Source organism: Lithobates pipiens, unplaced genomic scaffold (genome assembly GCF_037356315.1).
Source record: "Lithobates pipiens isolate NorthernLeopardFrog02 unplaced genomic scaffold, aLitPip1_a1.2 Scaffold_23, whole genome shotgun sequence".
Classification (NCBI taxonomy): Eukaryota; Metazoa; Chordata; class Amphibia; order Anura; family Ranidae; genus Lithobates; species Lithobates pipiens.
The window spans coordinates 133349578-133374017 of record NW_027507785.1 but is presented as its reverse complement, the minus strand read 5'-3'; the positions used below and the strand labels follow the sequence as shown (position 1 = coordinate 133374017).

At 42.8% G+C, this 24440-nt stretch overlaps 1 protein-coding gene across 7 annotated transcripts in view; it reads right to left on the bottom strand.

Moving 5' to 3' along the window:
- HMGXB4 (HMG-box containing 4) overlaps positions 1 to 24440 on the bottom strand; it is a 200563-nt gene that overhangs the window by 152362 nt on the left and 23761 nt on the right. For all 7 annotated transcript variants that reach the window (XR_013262344.1, XR_013262345.1, XM_077452399.1 and 4 more), the window contains one exon: positions 15543 to 15621. Coding sequence is in view for 5 of the 7 variants with exons in the window: in XM_077452399.1 (XP_077308525.1) it covers positions 15543 to 15621 (79 nt within the window). In the remaining 2 variants the exon portion in view is untranslated. The remainder of the gene's footprint in view (positions 1 to 15542; positions 15622 to 24440) is intronic.

The following is a 24440-nucleotide window of genomic DNA, read 5'->3' as shown; positions in this document are numbered from 1 at the left end:
AATAAGCAGCCCCAGGAGTAAGTCAGCACAGCACATGGATGGTGGGAGCCCCTCATAATAAGCAGCCCCAGTAGAAATATGACACCGCTCAACCTCTTCAAAGAGGAGGGTACGGGCATATAGTACGGTGTGCTTTTTTGGACAAGGAAGTGAGCCAAATGAACAAAGAAGGTCTGTGTGCTCATTTAAAAATAATCGTTTATAGACATATACATGGTCTACTGGTCACATGTGTTGAATTCCTCTGAGATCCATGCCTCATTAATTTTTAGAAATGTGAGGTAGTTAACACTGTCGTGAGCTAGGCGAGTACGCTTATCCGTCACGATCCCCCCTGCTGCGCTGAACGTCCTTTCGGACAGGACACTGGACGAGGGGCAAGCCAACAGTTCGATTGCAAATTGGGCAAGCTCTGGCCAAGGTCAAGCCTGCCCACCCAGTAGTCCAGGGGTTCATCACTCCTCAGAGCGTCCACATCGGCCGTTAACCCGATGTAGTCGGACACCTGACGGTCTAGGCGTTCCCTGATGCTGGATCCGGATGACACCTGTCGATGGGTCGGCTGAAAGAATGACCTCATATCCGAAGTCACCAACACATCTTCAAACCGGCCTCTTCATGCAGGCGCTGTTGGATTGGTACCCGCAACTCCTTCTCTGGGAGTGGGAATTGCTCCTCTGCCAGCGCACGCAAAAGCAGAATGCAGCATTTCTCGAAGCAAGGCCTGGAAGTGCTCCATTCTGACAGCCCTCTGTGACGGCGGTAACATTTCCACCATTTTGTGTTTGTACCGGGGGTCTAAGTACGTTGCCACCCAGTACTGGTCCTTGACCCTTATGCTTCTTATACGGGGGGTCCCTATTAAAACACTGGAGCGTGAAGGCCCCCATTTGCACTAAACTGGAAGCGGTGTGGTGGCCTGGCTCCTGCTCATCATCCAGGATAATGTCATCCTCTTCATTCTCTCCCCATCCACGCACAACAGGGATCCCAGAAAGGTTTAAAGCATGCTCTTCTTGCTCCTACTCACCCGCCCCGGCACCATCCTCCTCTGACTCTTCAGACTCCTGTTGTTCACTTGTATCAGATTGAGTAGCCCCCCCCCCGGGAATTAATCCAGCATTGCGACTTCCTCATCTTCCCGCTCCTGCTCCTCCACAGCTTGATCAATGACACGACGCAATGCACGCTCCATAAATATGGCATAAAGTACCATGTCACTGATGGCGCCATGGCTGCGACTGACCAGTTTGGTGAGCTCCTCAAATGGCCGCAGAAGTCTGCATGCGTCGCGCATGAGCAGCCACTGGCGCGGTGAAAAAAAAAAAAACAGCTCCCCAGAACCTGTTCTGCCGCAGAGTTCATACAGGTAGACGTTAACTGCACGTTTCTGCTGGAGCAGCCTATCAAGCATATAGAAGGCTGAGTTCCATCGCGTTGGGCAATCGCAAATAAGACGTCTGACCGGCAGATTGTGTCGCCGCTGAATGTCAGCAAGGCGAGCCATGGCCGTGTAAGATCTTCTGAAATGGGCCGAGATTTTCCTTGCCTGCCGCAAGATGTCCTGGACCCCAGGGTATTTGACAACGAATCGCTGCACGACCAAGTTTAAGACGTGTGCCATGCATGGCACGCGCGTAATTTTGCCCTGTTTCAATGCGCTAAGCAGATTTGCACCGTTGTCACACACCACTTTACCAACTGTCAAATTGAGCGGTGTTAGCCACTGATCTGCCTGTGAACGCAAAGCTGAAAGGAGTGCCGGGCCAGTGTAGCTCTTGGCTTCCAGGCACAACAGACGCAGCACGGCATGGCAACGTCTCACCTGGCATGTCGAATAGCTTCTGGGAGCTTGGGCGGCGCAGCGGAAGAGACGCTAGCAGCGGAAAAGGAGGAGTCAGCCGAGGAGGAGAGGGAGGAGGATGGAGTAGGAGAAGAAGAGCCAGGCCTGCTTGCAATCTGTGGCGGTAAAACCAAATCTACACGGGTGCCACAGGTTACATGCTTGACGGCCATCAGAAGGTTCACCCAGTGGGCAGTAAAAGTGATATACCTTCCCTGCCCGTGTTTGCTAGACCACGTGTCTGTGGTCAGATGTATCTTGGCACTGACACTGTGTGCCAGAGATACATTCACTTGCCGCTGAACATGGCCATATAGCTCTGGGATGCCCTTCTCTGAGAAATACTTCCTTCCTGGGACCTTCCATTGTGGTTTTCCAATGGCCACAAATTTCCGAAAGGCCTCCGAGTCCACCAGTTTATATGGCAGTAGTTGGCGGGCTATCAGTTCTGACAAGCAAGCCGTCAACCGTTGGGCAAGAGGGTTATCCGGAATCATCTTTTTTTATGCTCGAACATTAGGCCCACGGAAGCCTGCCTTTTTGCAGAAAAACGTGAGCTTGGCGTGATGGAAGGTGGAGTGGAGGAAAATTGTGAGGAGAGAGGAGAAGGAGAAGTAGAAGACGAGGCTGGACGGAGTGTGGCTTTGTGTGTTCCGTTGCTCCCACTGGGCTCTGTGATGGCTGCTCATGTGCCTTCTTAAGGCGGTCGTCCCTAGGTGAGTGTTGGGCTTACCGCAACTAATGCGTTGACTGCAAAGATTGCAGATGGCAACACTATTGTCAGCAGTGGACACGTTAAAAAAAGCCCACACTGCGGAGCCATGTGCCGGCATCCTGGGAGCGCCAGATGTGACCATACATGGTCGATGACTCGCTCCTGATACATTAGCAGCCTGCTTTGTCCCTCCTGTGCAATGCAAGTTATTCCTGCTTCTCCTCCCTATCTGCTGGTCCATATCTCCCTCTGAACTCCCCTCCTCTTCCTCTCTTGTGGGCACCAACTTGACATCACTAGACACGTCATCATCGACGTCACCTTCCCCACCGCTATAAGCAGAGATCTCAGAGTAGGCAGCAACACCGGGGACCAACCTCCTCCTTGGGCTGATCTGGGTACTGTCGTCAGACTGCTGAGTGGCGGTTGTTGCTACCTCCTCTTCCTGATCCAATGCCAAGAGTGGCTGCGCATCAGAAATGTCTTGATATGGATCGGAAAATAATTCCTGTGACTCAAGCGGAAGGTATGTGGTGGTGGTGGTGTTGGTGGTAGTGTCTTTGGGGGTGCACATAGCAGAGAGTGAAGAGGGTGCAGATCGAGAGGATGAAGAGGGTGCAGAAGAGTAAGGCTGAGTGAGCCACTCAACCAAGTCTGGTGCGTCCTTTAAAGTAATTGAACGCACCTTCTGCAACTTCCCACTTTGGCTCAAGCCTGTTGCTCCTGCCCTACTCCTACCACCCCTGTGGAAGGGCCTGCCTCTTCCGCTGCCTGTCATTTTTTAAATGACCCTGTGACAAAACTCTCAGTCCCTATACTGATAAAGGACTGCTGCAGTATAGGGCAGCAGTCAGCAGTAGTGCACCTCAACCCTATATATTGTGGACCTATACCAGTCCTTAAGGAATAGCAGACTGTACCTCACTCAACCCTATGTACTTTAGTACGCTATACCTTACCAGTCCTCATAAGGACCTTTGTGGAACTAGTAGGTTGTGATTAGCAGACTGTACCTCAGTCCCTATACTCCTAAATAGAGGTCGACCGATATATCGGCTGGCATATCGGCCGATTTTTGCAGTTTTTTAATTAATCGGCATCGGCCGATTGAGCTGATAAAAAGGCCGATTTAGAACAGCGGGACTTGGAAATTAAAGTTGCCTGAGTCGTCATAGAAACGTCTTTCCTCCTCTCTGGGCAGGCTGCCAAGAAAAGAACAGAAAGATACAATGTTTACACTTGATTGAATGAAATCATTTCTGTGTGTAGAAGTTCTCAGTTTAACCATTTAAAGGATAAATCTTTTCTGACATTTGTTGCTTACAAGTAAAAGTCCTGTATTTTCTGCCAGAAAATCACTTAGACCCCCCAAAAAGTATATATATTTTTTTTAGCAGAGATCCTAGGGAATAAAATAGCGGTTGTTGCAACGTTTTATGTCACACGGCATTTGCGCAGGTCTTTCAAATGCATTTTTTGGGGGAGAAAAAAATACACTTAATGATAAAAAAAATAAAAACAGTAAAGTTAGTCCATTTTTTTTTTTTTTGTCCAAAAGTTTTGAGTACTTGTTTTTATTTTATAGGCTGCTTGCACACTGGAGCGGGCAGGCGTTGATGGTAAAATATTGCTAGTTTTAGCAGTGCTTTACCATCATTTTAGCGGTGCTATTCAGCTGCTAGTGGGGCGCATATAATCCTAGCTAGCGGCCGAAGAAGAGGTTAAACTGTGCTTGGGCAGTGGTGCCCATTAATATCAATGGGCAGGAGTGGTGGAGAAGCGGTATACACCACTCCAAACGTGCTGCTTGCATCGCCTCAGTGTGAAAGCACTCTGTCTTTCACACAGACTGCAGGGGAGCCGTTTTGCAGGCACTTTACAGGCGCTATTTTTAGTCCAAAAGCGCCTAAAAAAATGCCCCAGTGGGAAAGGTATCTGTTAGGTTTTATGAGATGAAGGGGGATAAAAAAATAGAAAAAAAAAAAAAAAAATCGGCCTAACATATCGGCCCAAAAAAAAAATCGGCATCATATATCGGCCATCGGCCGCCATGATTTCTAAATATCGGCATCGGCCAGAGAAAAACCCATACATATCGGTCGACCTCTACTCAAAGGACTACTGCAGCAGAAGGGCAGCAGTCAAGTATAATATTCTTTCTATACTTGGAAGAAAGAATATTATACGTGTACAAGCCTATTACCATACCAGTCCTGAAAAGAACCTTTGTGGACCTAATAGTAACAGCTACTGAATAAACTTACTGTCCCTCACTGCCACACACAGCTTCCTGCCTGTCCCTATTTAAACTAACAAAACACAGGCTCCTGCAACAAGAACTTGAATAGCACTCAAAACTATATCCTGTACTACTTTACCATACCAGTCCTGAAAAGGACTTTTGTGGACCTAATAGTAACAGCTAATGATTAAACTGACTGTCCCTGCTGCACACAGCGTCCTGTCCCTCTCTCTACACTGACAAAAGACAGGCTGCTGCAACAATCACTAGCACAGCAGTGCCTCAAACCTATATCCTGAACTACACCTAACACCTATACCATACCACCAGTCCTTAAAAGAACTCTTGTGGACCTAATAGCTAGCGATTTGGGTCACTGAAGTCTCTCCCTGCTCCACACAGCAACCTCTCCCTATAGTGACATACTAAAGAATGTAAAATGGCCGCCGGATCGGGTCTATTTATAAGTTAGGGGGGATGTCCAAGTGTCCATGTGCTGTAATGTCTCAATTGGCTGTCCTGTACCCCATGATGGATGTATCATCATAGGTCAAAGTTCTTTTACACAGTAAACACGGAAGTCCTCTGGGCGAACAGCGGCAATAGTCCGCCAATCCGGCGGACCGCGAACAGCCAAAATTCGCCGCGAAACGACCGCCAGACGAACCGTTCGGCCAACCCTAACTATAAGTGCCGTCAATTTTGTAAAAACTAGAGCTTTAAACAGTGCACGCTTTTCAAAACTTTGTAATGAATTGGAAGCTTCCGCTAATGTTCTGTTATTTCACACTGAAATTAGATAGTTGTCAAGAGGTTTTAAAATGTGTTTTTGATCTTCGTGATGAACTAAAAACGTTTTTTAATCAGAAAGCAAAACTGCAGTTTGAAGCACTTTTCAGCGATGAAAATGAACTGCAGAAAATAGCTTACTTGGTTGACATCTTTGCAATCTTGAACGAGTTAAATTTATCTCTTCAAGGACCAAATGCAACATGCCTTGATTTGTCTGAAAAGATCCGATCATTCCAAATGAAACTTCAACTTCAACAAAAATTGGATGAAAATAGAATTTAAGTGTTGCCCAATCTGCTTTCTCTAGGGAAAAATGACATTGAAGTTGACAAAAGGATTAAAACATTAAGTTCTGTCAAAGAACACTTGCAAATGCTTGCGGACGAAATTTAATTGTGCTTTCCAAATTTTCCAGACACCCCCTTTGCACTTGCTAGTCTAAGTTGAAGTTGTTCCTGAGAATGCACAAGAGGAGTTCATTGATCTAATCACCAGTGTGATTTATCTTTCATGTCCGTTAATAAGTTCTGGATCAAGTGTTTGCAGTTATATCCTGTTCTGTCTGAGTTTGTGTTGCGCCTTCCTCTTCCATTAACATATCTTTGCGAAACGGGCTTTTCAATCTTGTTTGGTTATCAAGTCTAAATACAGAAGATAGTATTGTTGCAGAAGATGATCTTCCTTGTGCTCTTCCAAAGACTGCCCCGAGAATTTCTGATCTGGATCTGAAAGCATCCCCAGCATTCACACTGATGCTTTCGTTTTTTGATGCATGGTTTTGCAACAATTTTGTAGCAATGTCAATTACTGTTATTATATTAAGACTGTCTAATTAAGATTGTGACCGTTGTTATGCTTTGTTTTCACACAATTATACAATACAGTGAATACAGTTCAATACACAATGAATAAAAAATAAATGAATGCAAGTCGTAAACATTTTATTAATTTGCAGCTTAATGTTAATTATAAATATTGCGCACTATATATTACAGATTGCTTTTGTGATTAATCACTATGCTTTAAGATGTTAAATTTGTAAGACTGAAAATACATCCTGCATATCAGATATTTATATATTTCGATTCATAACAGCTGCAAAATTACAGCAATGAAGGACCAACAAAAATAAATTTTACTGTTAGGGGTCCCTACAACTTGGGAAATTTTATCAAGGGGTCACGGCACTAGAAAGGTTCAGAACCACTGCTCTAATGTATGGGAAATCTCAATAGATTTCAATATTACCACAATACCGTTCTCTGTGACATGTAACATTACCTATAATACACAAGCTGAAAATAAAAAACATAAAAATAATTAAACTTTGCAGGGTGGCAGAAACCCCTCCTACAGATATTAGGCAGTGGTTGTTGTGAGAAGGCAAGCGGAAAGTGTCAGTAAAGCAAAAGGCGTGACTGTACAGCGGCCTGACTTTCACCTACAAGATCTATCACAGCGGGAGATTCCCGCTCTATGTCATCCGACCGGCTCTTCTAATGATCCCTGTGCAGCAGTGACAAATGACTGATGGGCGGGCAATGGGCCACCAGTGGCAGGTGGTGTTGGGTGCTGGCAAGGAGGAGAGGAGGAGGAAGAATAAGGAAGACACCAACTCCATGGGTGGTACAGATCGGGGTCTGCGAGACACCTCCGCCCACTACAGCAAGCAGGGACGTTAGTACAAATCCTGGCTTGCTGGAGAGAACTACAAATGGGCTGTCCCTAGACGGGTTTCTGAGGGAACAGGAGGAATAACAGCCAAAATGTAACTTCAAAATCATCAGGCTATTACAGAGGAACTACTGAGCTAACAGGAAGATTGATGGCATAGTCAGGTGAAGTTAGGAGGTCAGCAACAAAAACATGGAAAAAAGTTTTTGCCCAGAGTTTTTTCTCCTTTAATATTGTTCTAAAGGGATAACTTTCCTCTCTGTCCCCAAGGGCTATCTTGATACTCTTGTATTCTTAATGTACTAGCACTGAAAGATACAATATGAAGAAGAAAAAAAAAAAAAGGATCAACTCCCAACAACTTTTTTCTTTAAGGGTGTACAACATACCTAATGTATAGAACTATATTTGAAATGATCATGATTATATTAGATAAAAAATTAAAAAAACTAAATAGTAACATGTTGCACATAATACTGGAGGCATAAAGGGTTTTTATAACAATATTCGACACTGTACACTATACATGTAAATCAATGTAAGAATTATCATAAAATGGAAAGTATTAAAATGTTCTCTTTATGTACTGTACGTAACTGCATATATTATAGCAATGTGTTTCCACAAGATTCACCTTTAGAGGTGGATGAAGGTACGTTAAATGCATCAAGGTGCTCTGGGCCCATTACACCTCGATATTCTTAAGAATAACTTCTTTATGTTGATATGTTGCCAAACGATTATACGCTTGATACAGTCTGATGGGCCCAGAGTGGAGGTCTTCATGTTAAATTACTTAGGACCATACTGTATGTATTATGATCTTTTATTAGTTTTTCACTTCTTGTATCTAATAAAATCATGATCATTTTAAGAGTATTTTAAGATTTTTTATTGTAGTACCTTAAAAGTACCAAAAAGGTTGGTCTTCTTTTTCTAACACTCTAAAGCCTCGTACACACGATTGGATTTTCCAGACAAAGCGCCAGACTTTTGTCCGAAGGGCGTGCGCCGTGAAATTGTCTTGCACACAAATGGTACACAATTGTTGGCCAACAAAACACGAATGGAGTGACATACTACGTGGAATTTCAGACCTTGAGCGCTACCCTTTGGGCACCTTCTGCTAATATCGTGTTTGATGTGCACGGATTCCAAGCATGAGTGTTTGTACTTCGGACTTTTGTGTGACGGATTTGTGTACATGCGATAAGAAAATCTGACGGGGGGGCGTGGCTTGGCGCCGAGAGAAGATGGATGCCTGACTTAGAGCCCCCGGTCCAAGAGGTCCAGCGATCTGACGATAGGCAGCTATCTACCTGCAAACAATGGGGAGCACACCGCCGATTACCTCGGCGACCCGTTCCAGGTCACCACGGGGCCCGGATCCTCCGCTAAGCCAACACATACCGGACATATTCCGATCAAGGACCCGAGGAGCGCCTCAGGACGTGCAGGCCGCGGCTCACAGAGTAGATCTACACCGAGATCTAGAAGCTGCAACCCGCAAGCCCCTGCATTAGCCTCTGGAGCACATCAAGCCCTAAGCCTGGCTGATCTCCACGCCGTGGCCGCTGACATAAAGTCCGCACTGTCAGCGGCAATCTCAGAGCTCAGGGAAGATTTTCACAGCATGGCCATAAGAGTGGAAGAGACGCAGGCCCGCCATGATGTGGCCCTGTGTCAGGTCCAAAAAATATCAGAATCGCACGCCATACATTTGAGGGACATTAATCGGCACATGGAAGACCTCAATAACCGCGTCAGAAGGTGCAACTTGCGGGTAAAAGGCCTTTCCGAATCGATTGACCCCCCACACCTCTCCAGAGAAATTACGGCTATTTTTAATGGGCTGCTTGAGAGACCCCATGATACTCCAATTCCCATGGAACGCATCCACAGGGCTTTGCGCACCAGGGGAAGAGAGGCTGATCCACCCAGAGATGTAACTTGCTGCCTCACTGATTTTATACTCAAAGAGTAAATAATGAGAAAAGCTAAGAGTAAAGGGAGACTGTTACATCATGGCAGAGATTAGGATCTTTCAAGACCTGTCTACTATCACTCTACAGAGGAGGAGAGAGCTCAAGCCGTTACTGGATGTTTTGAGAGCCAGAGCAATTCCATATCGATGGAAGTTTCCATTTTGTTTGTCAGCATCAGCAAATGGTCATACCGTCAATCTTAAAGTCCTAGAGGATCTGGATCATTTTTGCAATACCCTTCACATTCCGCTAGTAGATGTTTCAGACTGGTACAGCGACTTCCGCCTTCCCCCGCTGCCCAGGGCAGAATCAATGTTTGGCATTGCCGAAGCGGGAAACTTCAGCTTGAGCCGCCGTCGCAGACAACAACACCCACCTTCTCTGCCACGATCAGCGGGAGCCCCGAGGAACACCAGCCCCACTGCATCTCCGGACCACAGATGACAAAGAAAAGCGTAGAGCACAGCCTGGTGAATACCTGCTAATTCTTTGGAACAGCTAAGTGACTCCCTATAAAAGACATAACTTTCCTATTGCCGCCATTCAGTGACCGCTTTAGACCGCTTACTAGTTCCTTTCTCCCTCAGCTATAGTTTTAAGGCTTAACACCTCTGACCTAAGATCGCTTGCTTACACTGCGAACCATACCCGACACCCACACTTGGAACCATATCAAATGGATTGATTCTGACAGACACACCATTCCATTACCTGTTCCTCTCTGGGGTGGCAGCGCTCAGACATGATTAGACAACGTGCCGCTTGCATCCCACAAAACATGACAGCCTTCTGACCAATTTATATTGAACTACAAAATTTCCTACTCTAGTTTGTCATAGCTATTAGGCACTGTAGCATATTGATAATAACGGTTCAATACAGGTAAGCGGATGATAAGATTTCTGTCATTGGACCCTAACAACTGAACTGCCCTCATCTTGTATAGGGACTGTGTGAGTTTATGGATTGTACGCTTCTGACACACAAAGTTCTAGTAGATAATTGCACTCTCTTTCAAATACCTGAGACTGACTCTTGAAATATTATGATTTACCCAGACATAGACACAACTTATGCCTTGTTTATCTAGACTTTTACCTTTACTTATACTTGGTAACCAGCAAATGAAAACCTATGGTCTGGGGATGTTGCTGAGGTGGTCGGTTGCGAAATGCCCGGCATCAAGACTCCCCTTCCCATCATAGCCAACATATATCCACAATGGTTAAGTCCCTTATAAGAGACTGCTGTGTCCCTAACCACGCAATTGCAATGATATATAATGGAACCCCCTCACACAGCAGAAAATGTCCCTCTAATCTGAGGCCGGGCACGAGCAGCTGATCACCTTTCCGAAGTGGATGCTTAGTTGAATAAAATTGACCAAGTGGGTGTTTCAGCGGCGCATGTCACCTTGTGAGAGGGCAGTGTGCCACTGAACTGCCTGGGTTCTTGCAGTTCATGCCAAGTTTCCGTTATACAATTGTTTGATGGTTTAACTGCAACTTTTAGCCGTTGTCTTATCAGTTATAAGAATAGTTATGCTAACCGGCGATATTACACGGGAAATAATCCCATCCACACTTTATGGACGTTAACAACATACATAATGTCACTGTCGTTTGCACACAGCTAGTTATATTCTTACCACATTTCTATACTAAGGGCCAAGGGTTCCCTAGTTTGTCAAACCCAACGACACTCCTTCCTCTTATCCAGCAGAACACTATCCCGCTCCCTACAGAACAGTCTGGGGACACATCTCCACTGTCTCCCCCCCCCATAATTAAAACATATAGGCCGATAGTCTGTCTTGATCCTTAACACTAAAGACCTCACAGGACTTTAGGATCACATACATCTTTGCTCACCCGCCAAACACTCCCACACACAGGGGATTCATCAGAGATCCACCTGACCCCCACTGAGCCTATTCGTCGGACTAACCTGATCTTGGATACCGACCCCAGTAGTTTTCATATGCTTCCCAGGGTGTATCCACTACATCCCTGACAAGATATTCATTGGGTGGGAATATACCTACCCAAAATCTCCTTCCCCACCTTTTACTCTCTGAACCACTCTTCACTTTCTTCCCCCCTCACCCCCCTCACCTACCCCCACCTCCCCTCCCCCTTCACTTCAGATATACCCAGCAGACATTTGCTAGAGATATCTTGTTTTCTTGCTCTCCTAAAAAACACAACATCTATTTAACATGGCTTCCTTGAAATCTAAGGCCACACCTAGTTCTTTGAATGCAAAGGGTTTGAACCTCCCTGAGAAACGGACACGTATACTGGCCAGTCTAAAGAGCATGAGAGCTAACGTGGTTTTCCTACAGGAGACTCACTTCAGCTCTCAGGCAATACCGAAACTCTCCAATAGACATTACCCAAACAGCTTCCATGCACGAAAGGAGTGTCCATCCTACTGTCCAAACATGTGCCTATCCAGATCTCGGATACGTTGAGAGATACCCAAGGCAGATATATCTTCCTAAAGGGAACATGGCATGATAGACCTATAACGTTGGCCAACATATATAGCCCAAATTCAGCTCAAGTAACATTCTTCCGGGAAGTCACTGCTCAGCTCACAGCGTTCCAGTCTGGATCGTTACTTCTTGGCGGCGATTTTAATGCCCCTTCAGAGCCACTAATCGACACCTCGGCGGGTACTTCACATCTACCATATAGAGCCCTCCGCCAAATAAAATGATCCCTACAAAAACTCCTGTTACACGATACCTGGCGCACCCTGCATCCCAAGGATAAGGATTTCACATTTTTTTCAGCCCCCCACAATCGATACTCTAGGCTTGACTATATATTTATCACACAGACAGATCTCCCCCTAGCTAACATAGAGCCTATGACTATATCAGATCACCATCCAGTATCAATTACATTGACATTCCCCGAAGTACAAGAACGCACACGTCTGGAAATTGAACCCACATATCTTGACCGACTCACTCCATACCACTGAAATAAGACAATGCCTGACTGACTACTTTACAGACAACGATACTACCGACACATCATCTATGACACAGTGGGCTGCCCACAAATGTGTTGTGAGGGGTAAACTGATCTCCATTGCAGCCAAAATTGCGAAAGACAAAAAAGCACACCTCACAGATCTCTTTCATAAGCTCAAAAATCTGGAAACTGTTCATAAACAAACTTTAGCTTCCCAAACCCTTCTAGAACTCCAAGAGGTTAGCACATGCATACAAACAGAACTAAACAAGAGAGAGTAAAGATAAGTTTCCTTCTCTCCAAGAAACAATTCTACGAATTCAGAAACAAAAGTGGCCACCTCTTGGCCCAAGCCCTTCAATCCAACAAATTTAAACATACTGTCTATTGCTTACATTCCCCGACAGGGTCAAGGATAACAGGAAATAAGGGCATAGCGAGTGAGTTTTAAAGCTTTTGCTCAAAACTATATAACCTAAATGGACCAGACAATCCCAATCAATCCCAAAAATCCCGACTGCAATTGATCCAAGGATTTCTGGCAAACTATTGCCCTAAATTAAATAATTCTGATCTTATCAACGATCTCGAAGGCCCCATCAACCAACAGAAATGGGACAAAGCCCTTAAGCAGACGAAAGTGGGCAAAAGTCCAGGGCCTGATGGGCTTCCTGCGGCGTATTACAAGACCTTTTCGGATACTCTAAGAGACCCATTTATGAAGGCATTCAATTCCCTAATTACACATAATCACACATACCAGAGATGTTGGAAGCACACATAGTTGTATTACCCAAAGGAGACAAGGACCCAACACAAACCGCAAATTATAGACCGATCTCCCTACTTAACGTAGACATTAAGATATTCTCCAAAATCCTTGCCAGTAGGCTTCTGTCAGTCCTCCCTTCGATTAGAACACGCGATCAGTTTGGTTTTGTCTCGGGCTTCCCTGCCCGGGACAACAACCTAAAAGCCATCAAAATTCATCACCTCATTACGACAACCAAACAGAAGAGCTTTTTCTATGCGTTATCTGGATAGCAGAAGAATAGTCATTACCAATATCACCCCGGATATCAGGTCAATATAGGGTACAGATTACCGTTTCTTCTGTTTAAGTTAATGTTTACCATAACGCATCATAACATTCCTATTGTAGATTGTCAAATCTCTGTAACGTGGAATACAACATTGGTTTATGTTAACAGATTGACATGTATATTAACATGTATGTTACCCTGATTTTCTCAATAAAAATCTTTTGGAAAAAAAAAATAAAAAAAGAAAATCTGACAGACTGTTGCCCGCCGAAAATTTACTAGCCTGTCATCCAACATTTTTTGGAGGAATGTTATCCAACAATTGTCTGATGGAGCGTACTAACGGTTGTATTTTAGGCAGTCTGTCATCACACAATTCCCGGACGAAAATCCGATCATGTATACGAGACTTAAGAGATCTGATGACCTTAAGGACCCCATCCCAATAGTCCTCCTTCAAAAAACCAACGACGCAGAGGATGGTGGGTCTCACATTCTAACATGGCACACAGTGAAGTGGGTTATTTAGCAATGCACTTTTCTAATCACCATGGTAGCAGGATATGTACAGTGCCTTGCGAAAGTATTCGGCCCCCTTGAACTTTTGAACCTTTTGCCACATTTCAGGCTTCAAACAAAGATATAAAATTTTTATTTTTTGTGAAGAATCACCAACAAGTGGGACACAATTGTGAAGTGGAACGAAATCTATTGGATATTTGAAACTTTTTTAGCAAATAAAAAACTGAAAAGTGGTGCGTTCAAAATTATTCTGCCCCTTTACTTTCAGTGCAGCAAACTCACTCCAGAAGTTCAGCGAGGATCTCTGAATGATCCAATGTTGTCCTAAATGACTGATGGTGATAAATAGAATTCACCTGTGTGTAATCAAGTCTCTGTATAAATGCACCTGCTCTGTGATAGTCTCAGGGTTCTGTTGAAAGTGCAGAGAGCATCATGAAGACCAAGGAACACACCGGGCAGGTCCGTAATACTGTTGTGGAGAAGTTTAAAGCCGGATTTGGATACAAAAAGATTTCCCAAGCTTTAAACATCCCAAGGAGCACTGTGCAAGCGATCATTTTGAAATGGAAGGATTATCAGACCACTGCAAATCTACCAAGACCTGGCCGTCCCTCTAAACTTTCAGCTCAGACAAGGAGAAGACTGATCAGAGATGCAGCCAAGAGGCCCATGATCACTCTGGATGAACTGCAGAGAACTACAGCTGAGGTGGGAGAGTCTGTCCATAGGACAACAATCAGTCGTACACTGCACAAATCTGGCCTTTATGGAAGAGTGGCAAGAAGAAAGCTATTTCTCAAAGATATCCATAAAAAGTCTCGTCTAAAGTTTGCCACAAGCCACCTGGGAGACACACCAAACATGTGGAAGAAGGTGCTCTGGTCAGGTGAAACCAAAATCGAACTTTTTGCCCACAATGCAAAACGATATGTTTGGCGTAAAAGCAACACAGCTCATCACCCTTAACACACCATCCCCACTGTCAAACATGGTGGTGGCAGCATCATGGTTTGGGCCTGCTTTTCTTCAGCAGGGACAGGGAAGATGGTTAAAATTGAGGGGAAGATGGATGCAGCCAAATACAGGACCATTCTGGATGAAAACCTGTTGGAGTCTGCAAAAGACCTGAATCTGGGGACGGAGATTTATCTTCCAACAAGACAATGATCCCAAACATACAGCAAAATCTACAAAGGAATTGTTCAAAAATAAACCTATAAAGGTGTTAGAATGGCCAAGTCAAAGTCCAGACCTGAATCCAATCGAGAATCTGTGGAAAGAGTTGAAAACTGCTGTTCACAAACGCTCTCCATCCAACCTCACTGAGCTCGAGCTGTTTTGCAAGGAAGAATGGGCAAGAATTTCAGTCTCTCGATGTGCAAAACTGATAGAGACATACCCGAAGCGACTTGCAGCTGTAATCGCAGCAAAAGGTGGCTCTACAAAGTATTAACGCAAGGGGGCCGAATAATTTTGCACGCCCCACTTTTCATTTTTTTATTAGTTAAAAAAGTTTCAAAAATCCAATAGATTTCGTTCCACTTCACAATTGTGTCCCACTTGTTGGTGATTCTTCACAAAAAATAAAAATGTTATATCTTTATGTTTGAAGCCTGAAATGTGGCAAAAGGTTGAAAAGTTCAAGGGGTTGAATACTTTCGCAAGGCACTGTATAGTCCAGATGTAGGAGAGATGATATTGGCTAGTTAAGCTGTTAGACAATTGCTATAGATACACACCTGGATAATACGTGTCATCAGAGGAATGCTTCTTTTTCTTTTTATGAGATTCTGTTGCCAAAGGTGTAATTTCGATGTCCTACAAACAAATATAGTACTATATGGTTAATTTGTGTAATACACAATTTGGATTCATATTGTACATACTCAAAATACTAATATTGCATATTATATACACAATAAATGTGGCCTCTCTTGACAAAAAGTACATGAAAACAAACATGAGGAAAATCAATATAGCCAAAAGTAAGAAGCTACACTGACATACAACAGAGTGCTGCTGCCTGTATTTTTAAGAAACACGTCTTAAAATTGATGAAGTAGATCAAATAAAAAAGTTATAGATAACTAACAGATGTAAAACTAATCTTGAGGCATAAACACACACCAATTTAATGCAGTTACAGTGGGGGAAGAAAATATTTAGTCAGCCACCAATTGTGCAAGTTCTCCCAATTGTCATCATAGGTACATCTCAACTATGAGAGACAATATGTGGAAACAAACCCAGACAATCACATTGTCTGATTTTTGAAAGAATTTATTTGCAAATTATGGTGGAAAATAAGCAGTCAGTCACCTACAAACAAGCAAGATTTCTGGCTCTCACAGACCTGTATCTTCTTCTTTAACCACTGGGCACTTAAACCCCCTTAATAACCAGACCAATTTTCAGCGCTCTCACATTTTGAATGATAATTACTCATACAACACTGTACCCATATGAAATTTTTGTCCTTTTTTTCCACACAAAAATAGAGCTTTCTTTTGGTGGTATTTAATCACCGCTGAGTTTTTTATTTTTTGTGCTATAAAATAAAAAAAGAACGAAAATTCTGTAAAAAAAAAAAAAAAATGAATTTTTCTTCGTTTCGGTTATAAAATTTAGCTTTATTCTTCATAAATTTTAGTCAAAATATATACTACTACATATCTTTGGTATAAAATAAGTACAAATTGGTGGATATTATTTGGTCTTTGTGAAAGTTATAGATTCCATAAGCTATGGTGCCAATATCTGAAAATTGATCTGACGGCCTCATGATCTAATTTCTTGAGACCCTAACATGCCAGAAAAGTACAAATACCCCCCAATTGACCCCTTTTTGGAAAGAAGACATTCCAAAGTTATTTAGTAAGAGGCATGATGAGTTTTTTGAATTTGTCATTTTTCCCACAATTCTTTGCAATATCAAGATTTTTTATTTATTTTTTCACAAAATTTTCATATTATCAGGTTATTTCTCACACACAGCATATGCCTACCACAAATTACACCCCAAAACACATTCTGCTATTACTCCAGAGTATGGCGATAGCACATGTGTAAGACTTTTACACAGCGTGGCCACATACAGAGGCCCAACATGCAGGGAGCACCTTCAGGCGTTCTGGAGCACCCAGGACAGTTCTGACATTTCTCTCTGTAAATATGATCATTTATTTGCTAGAAAATGTACATAGAACCCCAAAACATTATATATGTTTTTTTAGCAAGGACCCTAGAGAACACAATGGTGGTCGTTGTAACTTTTTATCTTGCGCAGTATTTGCGCAGCAATTTTTCGAACGCGTTTAAAAAAAAAAAAAAAACAGTTTTGTGCTTTTTAAGTTAGCCCAATGTTTTTGCATAATGTGAAATATGAAGTTACACTAATTAAATAGATACCTAACATGTCACCCTTCAAAATTGCACACGCTCGTGGACTTGCAGCAAATGTCGCTACTTAAAAATCCCCATAGGCGACGCTTTAAAACATTTTTTACTGGTTACATGTTTTGAGTTACAGAGGAGGTCTAGGGCCAACATTATTGCTCTTGCTCTAACGTTCACAGTGATGCCTCACATGTGTGGTTTGAACACCGTTTTCATATGTGGGCTGGACTTATGTATGCGCTCGCTTCTGCATGCGAGCACATGGGGACAGGGACGCTTTAAAAAAATTAATTTTTTTAATGTTCATTTTACTTTATTTCTTTTAGTTTGACACTTTTTACCCCCAAAAATACAATTTTTGATCACTTTTATTCCTATTACAAGGAATGTAAACATCCCTTGCAATAGGAATATGGCATGACAGGTCCTCTTTACAGTGAGATCTAGGGTCAATAAGACCCCACATCTCACCTATAGACTGGGGAGCCTGAAATAAAAAACAAAAAAACTATTCTGGCTTTGATCGTATTGGCGAGTCGGTAGAAGCACCGGAGGGTGGCGACAACCCCTCTCGCCTCCTGTAAGAATGATCAAGCAGCGGACCAGCCACTATGATCGTTCTTATGTTGTAGGGAATCGCTGGCTGAAAAAGCTAATGAATGATGCCTGTAGCTGCACCCATCATTCAGATATCCCCGCACAAAGTCATGGATGTCATATGACACCCGGCGGGCGGGAAGTAGTTAAAATGCATATTTTATTTTATTTTTTAAGACGAAGTTGTCCATTTATACAATATTTCTAACACATAGCATGTACGTACCAAAAATGACATCCCAAAATAGATTCTCCCACTCCTCCCGAGTACGGTGATACTACATGCGTGAGACTTCCACAGCCTGGCCGCATACAGAGGCCGAGTACAGCCAAGCATGGCTTAGCATGGCCGATTAACACTGAGTATTGCAGGGTATCACTGAGAATGGCTGGGTATTGCAAGTTATCACTGAGTATGGCTGAGCGTGGCCTAGTATGGCTGGGTATTGCAGGGTATGGTAGTTTATGGTAGATTATTGCTGGGTATTTCAGAGTATTGGCAGGGCATTGCTGGGTATTGCAGAGTATTGGCAGGGTATTGCAGAGCATTGGCAGGGAATTGCAGGGTTAATTGTTGGTGAGCAGCGCTGTGGGCACTGCAGATCCAGCCCACAGCGCTGCTGACACCGATCTCTCCCCTCTCACTGTACCGATCGGTACACAGAGGGGAGGGAGGAACCGGCGTCATAACATGACACCGGTTTGTTTACAAGTGATTGCTCCGTCATTTGACGGAGCAATCACGTGGTAAACGGCCGCGATGAGCGGCCATTTACCGTGATGAGTCGGGTCCTGTGGACCCGGCGGTCACGGATGCTCTCGAGGGCACACGAGCAACCGCCCTGTAGCCGTCATTCAGGTATGGGCCGGTTGTTAAGTGGTTAAGATGCTCCTCTCCACTCATTACCTGTATTAATGGCACCTATTTGAACTTGTTATCAGTATAAAAGACACCTGTCTACAACCTCAAACAGTCACACTCCAAACTCCACTATGGTGAAGACCAAAGAGCTATCGAAGGACACCAGAAACAAAAATTGTAGACCTGCATCAGGCTGGGAAGACTGAATCTGCAATAGGCAAGCAGCTTGGTGTGAAGAAATCAACTGTGAGAGCAATAATTAGAAAATGGAAGACATACAAGGCCACTGATAATCTCCCCCGATCTGGGGCTCCACGCAAGATCTCAACCCATGGGGTCAAAATGATTACAAGAACGGGGAGCAAAAAACCCAAAACCACACAGGGGGACCTAGTGAATGACCTGCAGAGAGCTGGGACAAAACGTAACAAAGGCTACCCATCAGTAACACACTACGCCGCCCGCCAGAGACTCAGATCCTGCAGTGCCAGACATGTCCCCCTGCTTAAGCCAGTACATGTCTGGGCCCATCTGAGGTTTGCTAGAGAGCATTTGGATGATCCAGAAGACGATTGGGAGAATGTCATATGGTCAGATGAAACCAAAGTAGAACGGTTTGGTAGAAACACAACTCGTTGTGTTTGGAGGAGAGAGAATGCCGAGTTGCAAGCAAAGAACACCATACCTACTGTGAAGCATGGGGGTGGCAACATCATGCTTTAGAGCTGTTTCTCTGCAAAGGGAATAGGATGACTGATCTGTGTACATGAAAGAATGAATGGGGCCATGTATCGTTAGATTTTGAGAGTGAGAGTGCAAACCTCCTCCCATCAGCAAGGGCATTGCAGATGCAACATGGCTGGGTCTTTCAGCAGGACAATGATCCCAAACACCCCACACGGGCAATGAAGGAGTGACTTCGTAAGAAGAATTTCAAGGTCCTGGGGTGGCCTAGCCAGTCTCCAGATCTCAACCGCATGGAAAACCTTTGGAGGGAGTTAAAAGTCTGTGTTGCCCAGTGACAGCCCCAAAACATCACTGCTCTAGAGGAGATCTGCATAGAGGAATGGGCCAACATACCAGTAACAGTGTGTGACAACCTTGTGAAGACTTGACCTCTGTCATTGCCAACAAAGGATATATAACAAAGTATTGAGATTAACTTTTGATATTGACAAAATACTTATTTTTCCACCATAATTTGCAAATAACTTCTTTGAAAAAAATCAGACAGACAATGTGATTGTCTGGATTTATCTCCACATTTTGTCTCTCATAGTTGAGGTATGCCTATGATGACAATTACAGGCCTCTCACATCTTTTTAAGTGGGAGAACTTGCACACTTGGTGGCTGACTAAATACTTTTATGCCCCACTGTATATACATAACTTTTTCTCCCAATGTCTTTGATATTAAAACAAAAAAAAAAAAAAAAAACATATACAACAGCAAAAGTTCTGAAGTCTATACCAGATCAATGGCAATTTTCCTTTCCAGACCTCTTTCCCCTTTTGAATGCCATGACATTAAAAACATACCTGATCCACCCTCCCTGCTATTTAAGTCTCACTACAACACTTGAAGATTATATATAGTGAATATAAAAAGTCAGGTCTCGGTGATGTAAAAAGCTAGACAAAGAAATAATTTCAGAACTTTTTCCACTTTAAAAATGTGACCTATAAACTGTACAACTCAGTTTAAAAACAAATTAAAATCTTTTAGGTGTAGGGAAGTAAAAATAAAAAAATAAAATAATATGGTTGCATAAGTGTGCACACCCTTAAACTGATACTTTGTTGAAGCACCTTTTGATTTTATTACAGCACTCAGTCTTTTGCCCACTCTTCTTTGCAAAAACTGCAAATCTGTCAGATTGCAAGGACATCTTCTGTGCACAGCCCTCTTCAGATCACCCCACAGATTTTTAATCTGATTCAGGTCTCCTGTATTTTTCATATGTCTGGGCCATTCAAAAACTTTAATCTTCTGATGAACCCATTCCTTTGGTTGTATGCTTTGGGTTGTTGTCATGCTGAAAGATGAAATTCCTCTTCACGTTAAGTTTTCTAGCAGAAGGCTGAAGGTTTTGTGGCAATATTGACTGATATTTGGAACTGTTCATAATTCCCTGACCCTTGACCAAGGCCCTTGTTCGAGCTGAAAAAAAAAAACAGCCCTAAAGCATGATTTTGCCACTGAAACAACAATATCTTTTGGTCATAGTGGACATGTCACGCTGGCCAGAAATTTTTGTCACCAACAATGAAAACGCACAAACTGTAGTGAAGATCCTCACACAGGAAATTATTCCTAGATGGAGGATGTCCATTGCAAATAAATTCAGACAATGGTCCAGCTTTCACAGCTAAAATCTGCCAAGATTTTGTAAAAGTACTAAAAATAGACTGGAAATTTCACCTCCCCTACCATCCACAGAGTTCAGGAATTGTAGAGAGAATGAATAGAACAATTAAAGACAGGATAAGGAAAGCTACGGGTGGGAATTTTGGCAAGTGGAAAAAAGTTCTCCCAGCTGTATTAGATGAAATCAGAATGACCCCTCACAGTGTGACGGGTTATTCCCCCTTTGAGGTACTCATGGGTAGGCCATTCCCCACACCGTGGGCTAATCATCCCTTGATGGTAGAGAAAGGTGATTTGGAACAAATACAGGAGGAATATGTAAAAAAAAACGATTGAAACTCTTGATATTGTCGAAAGAAGAGTTGCTCGCACCTCTCCTTCTTCTTCACAGGTACCAACCCACCTGTTCCAGGTCAGTGATCAAGTTGTGGTTCAGTGGCTTCAGAAAGGTCGAAAGCCGCAAGAGGTTCCATTCGGACCAGTGACCAAAGTGGTAGCCGTCACCAGGACCGCCATCCTTACAGAGGAAAGTCCTACTTGGATCCATGCCAGCAGAGTAAAGAAGGTTGATCTAAGCCCAGGAATTCAAGAAAGGCTGAAAAGAGGTGAAGCAGGTGTTTTAAGTCCTCAAAAGACAAGCACAGACATAAAGGACAGTGATGTCACTCATTTTACCACAGACTTCTGGGAAAGCCTTTTGCCTTATGTTGATGTTTCTACTTCTGATCTTTGTCCCAGTGTGGATAATAACTAACTGTATCTTTCATCCTGAAGACTTAGGTGCCTTGAAACTCATATGTGGTAAAAGCGAAATACACACCAACCATACTGACTTTCACCTCAGAAATCACAGTAAAAGAGATGTCTCTAATGAATTGATCAAAGAAACAAGTTTTTCTGGAAAAATGTTACTGTTAAAATTTAAATATGCTTATGCTAGAAAGTCAGGATATGAAAAATGCTGGATTTGTAGTAAGTTGCACCCAGAAACTGCTAAAATCCCACTTTTAGCTGTCCCTCTAAACCTCAAGTCATTATTGGAAAATACTCTAGTCTTAAGTATTAAGAATGTCTTGGAAGGGTACCGCAATCAGAGTATTATGTTTTACACTTTAGGAAAGACACATGAACCTGAGTGGTGTGTTCAGTTAGGCAATACATCCAACGGAATAGGTATGTGTTCCAAGTCTGTATTTAACATTTCAAAGGGTATTCCCTTCCACGCCAGTAACATTATCATAGGTCATATGTGTGGTTACAAAAATCAATCCCTTAACAACACCATTAGTGAACTTACTACATACAGGAACACAACCTCTGGGATACTTGTGAGTAAACTTGTTGGTGCTGCATTTGAGGCTGGAACTGAGCCCCAACGTAGTTCTCTAAGAATTTTTTCATTGGGAAACAATACATACGTATGCTGTGCTAAAATTTGTTACCCATGGATCCCCGCAGGAGTGAAAGGATGGTGTTATTTAGCACAGTTGGTACCAGTCATGTCAGCCCTAGGCCAGAATCAGGAACATCACATACAAGTTACTTCAAGTCCAGTACATAGGTTAACTTATAAATAAAAGAGAAACCCCACCTATGTTTTCTACTTCAGATAAGTCATGGACATGGTTTCCATCCTGGACAGGATGGGGCATAACCATGATGGACAAATTAAATAACTACACTAGTTTAATAAATGATGTTATGGAAAAAAACTCCCAAGATATAGGACTACTCAATGTCGAGCTTAAAGCAATTAGAAGACAACTAGAGTTACACGAATTGGCTATTGAAAGCATGAGTGCAGCTCTGACAGGTTTATGCGAAATGACCCAAGATTATGAATGTTGTACATGGTTTCACAATACCAGCCTGGAAATCCCAGACTACTATGATGTTATTAATCAACACCGAACACAGGTAAATGAATTAATGAAACAAGCAAGGGACATAGGTAATTATGGATGGAACCCCTTTTCTAGTTTGGGTTTAGGTGGAATGTTTTCATGGTTAAAGGACATAGTGATTATGATTATCATAGTACTATTGTTAGGATTGGTAGGCTACCTGATTTTCAAGCTTATTCTACTTTGTATTAGCAAATGTACTACACCAGACCAACCTTCTCACGCATATACACAATATCTGCAGCTTTATGTAAATAAATATAACAAACGTAGCAAGAACCGTAGATTTCAGGAGGCTGCGGATCTGTAGAAAGTCATTCCATGACTTAAGAGGGGGTTGAAAGGTTATGTTAAGCATCCACCTTGTTTCTGTCAGCCATCTTAATATTCACAAACTTCCATTTTACAATATGTACAGTTTGAACACCCCTTTAACTTCTCAGATAACTGTCTCAACATGAGATTCTTCTAACTCATTTGTTCTCACACACTTATCTATAACTTTCACACATTTTCTCAGCATTCCTTTAGCTACAGAAGAAATTATGTACCGTCTCTTATCTTTTTCTTATATTAATTCAGCTAGCTTAGAAGAACAAAGAACAATAGCGTTTTGTCTTGACCAGCTGTAATCGTCTTGATGTCTACTGCGCATATCTTATTCTGTGTGACGTGAAATTTACTATATCAATCACTTTGTAATAACTCAATACAATTAGTTCTCGAAGGACGCCATGGTGTGTGTGTGGTTTTATTTGTCCTTTGAGAATTGATTCCAGAGTACTCTGAATTTATACAATACATTGGATCTAAGGTCTGAGAGGTTGAAGGGACCACCCTAGACACAGGATTAACCCTTTCAGCCACCTCCATGCTTCACTGTGTTCTTTTGGTGATGTGCATTGTTGCTTTTTGCATCAAACATATCTTTTTGAAATTATGGCCAAAAAATTCAACCTTCATTTCATCAGACCATAACTTATTTTCTCACATACTTTTGGGAAACTTCACATGTGTTTTTGCCAAATTTAGCCAGGCTTTGATGTTTTTCTTTGGAAGAAAAGGCTTCCGTCTTTCCACTCTACCCAATAGCCCAGACATATGAAAAACACAGGAGATTGTTGTCACATGTACCACACAGCCAGTACTTGCCAGATATTCCTGCAGCTCCTTTAATGTTGCTGTAGCCCTCTTGGCAGCCTCCCTGATCAGTTTTCTTCTTGTATTTTCATCAATTTCAGAGGGACATCCAGTTCTTGGTAATGTCACTGTTGTGCCATATTTTCTTGATACTTGATGATGACGGTCTTCACTGTGATCCATGGTATATCTAATGCCTTGGAAAGTGTTTTGTAACTATTTTCCTGACTGATACCTTATAACAATGATGCTCCATGATACATGATGCATGATCCCTCTGATGCTTTGGAAGCTCTCTGCGATCATGGCTTTTGCTGTAGCATGCGACTAAAAAAATGACAGGAAAGACCTACTAGAACAGCTGAAGTT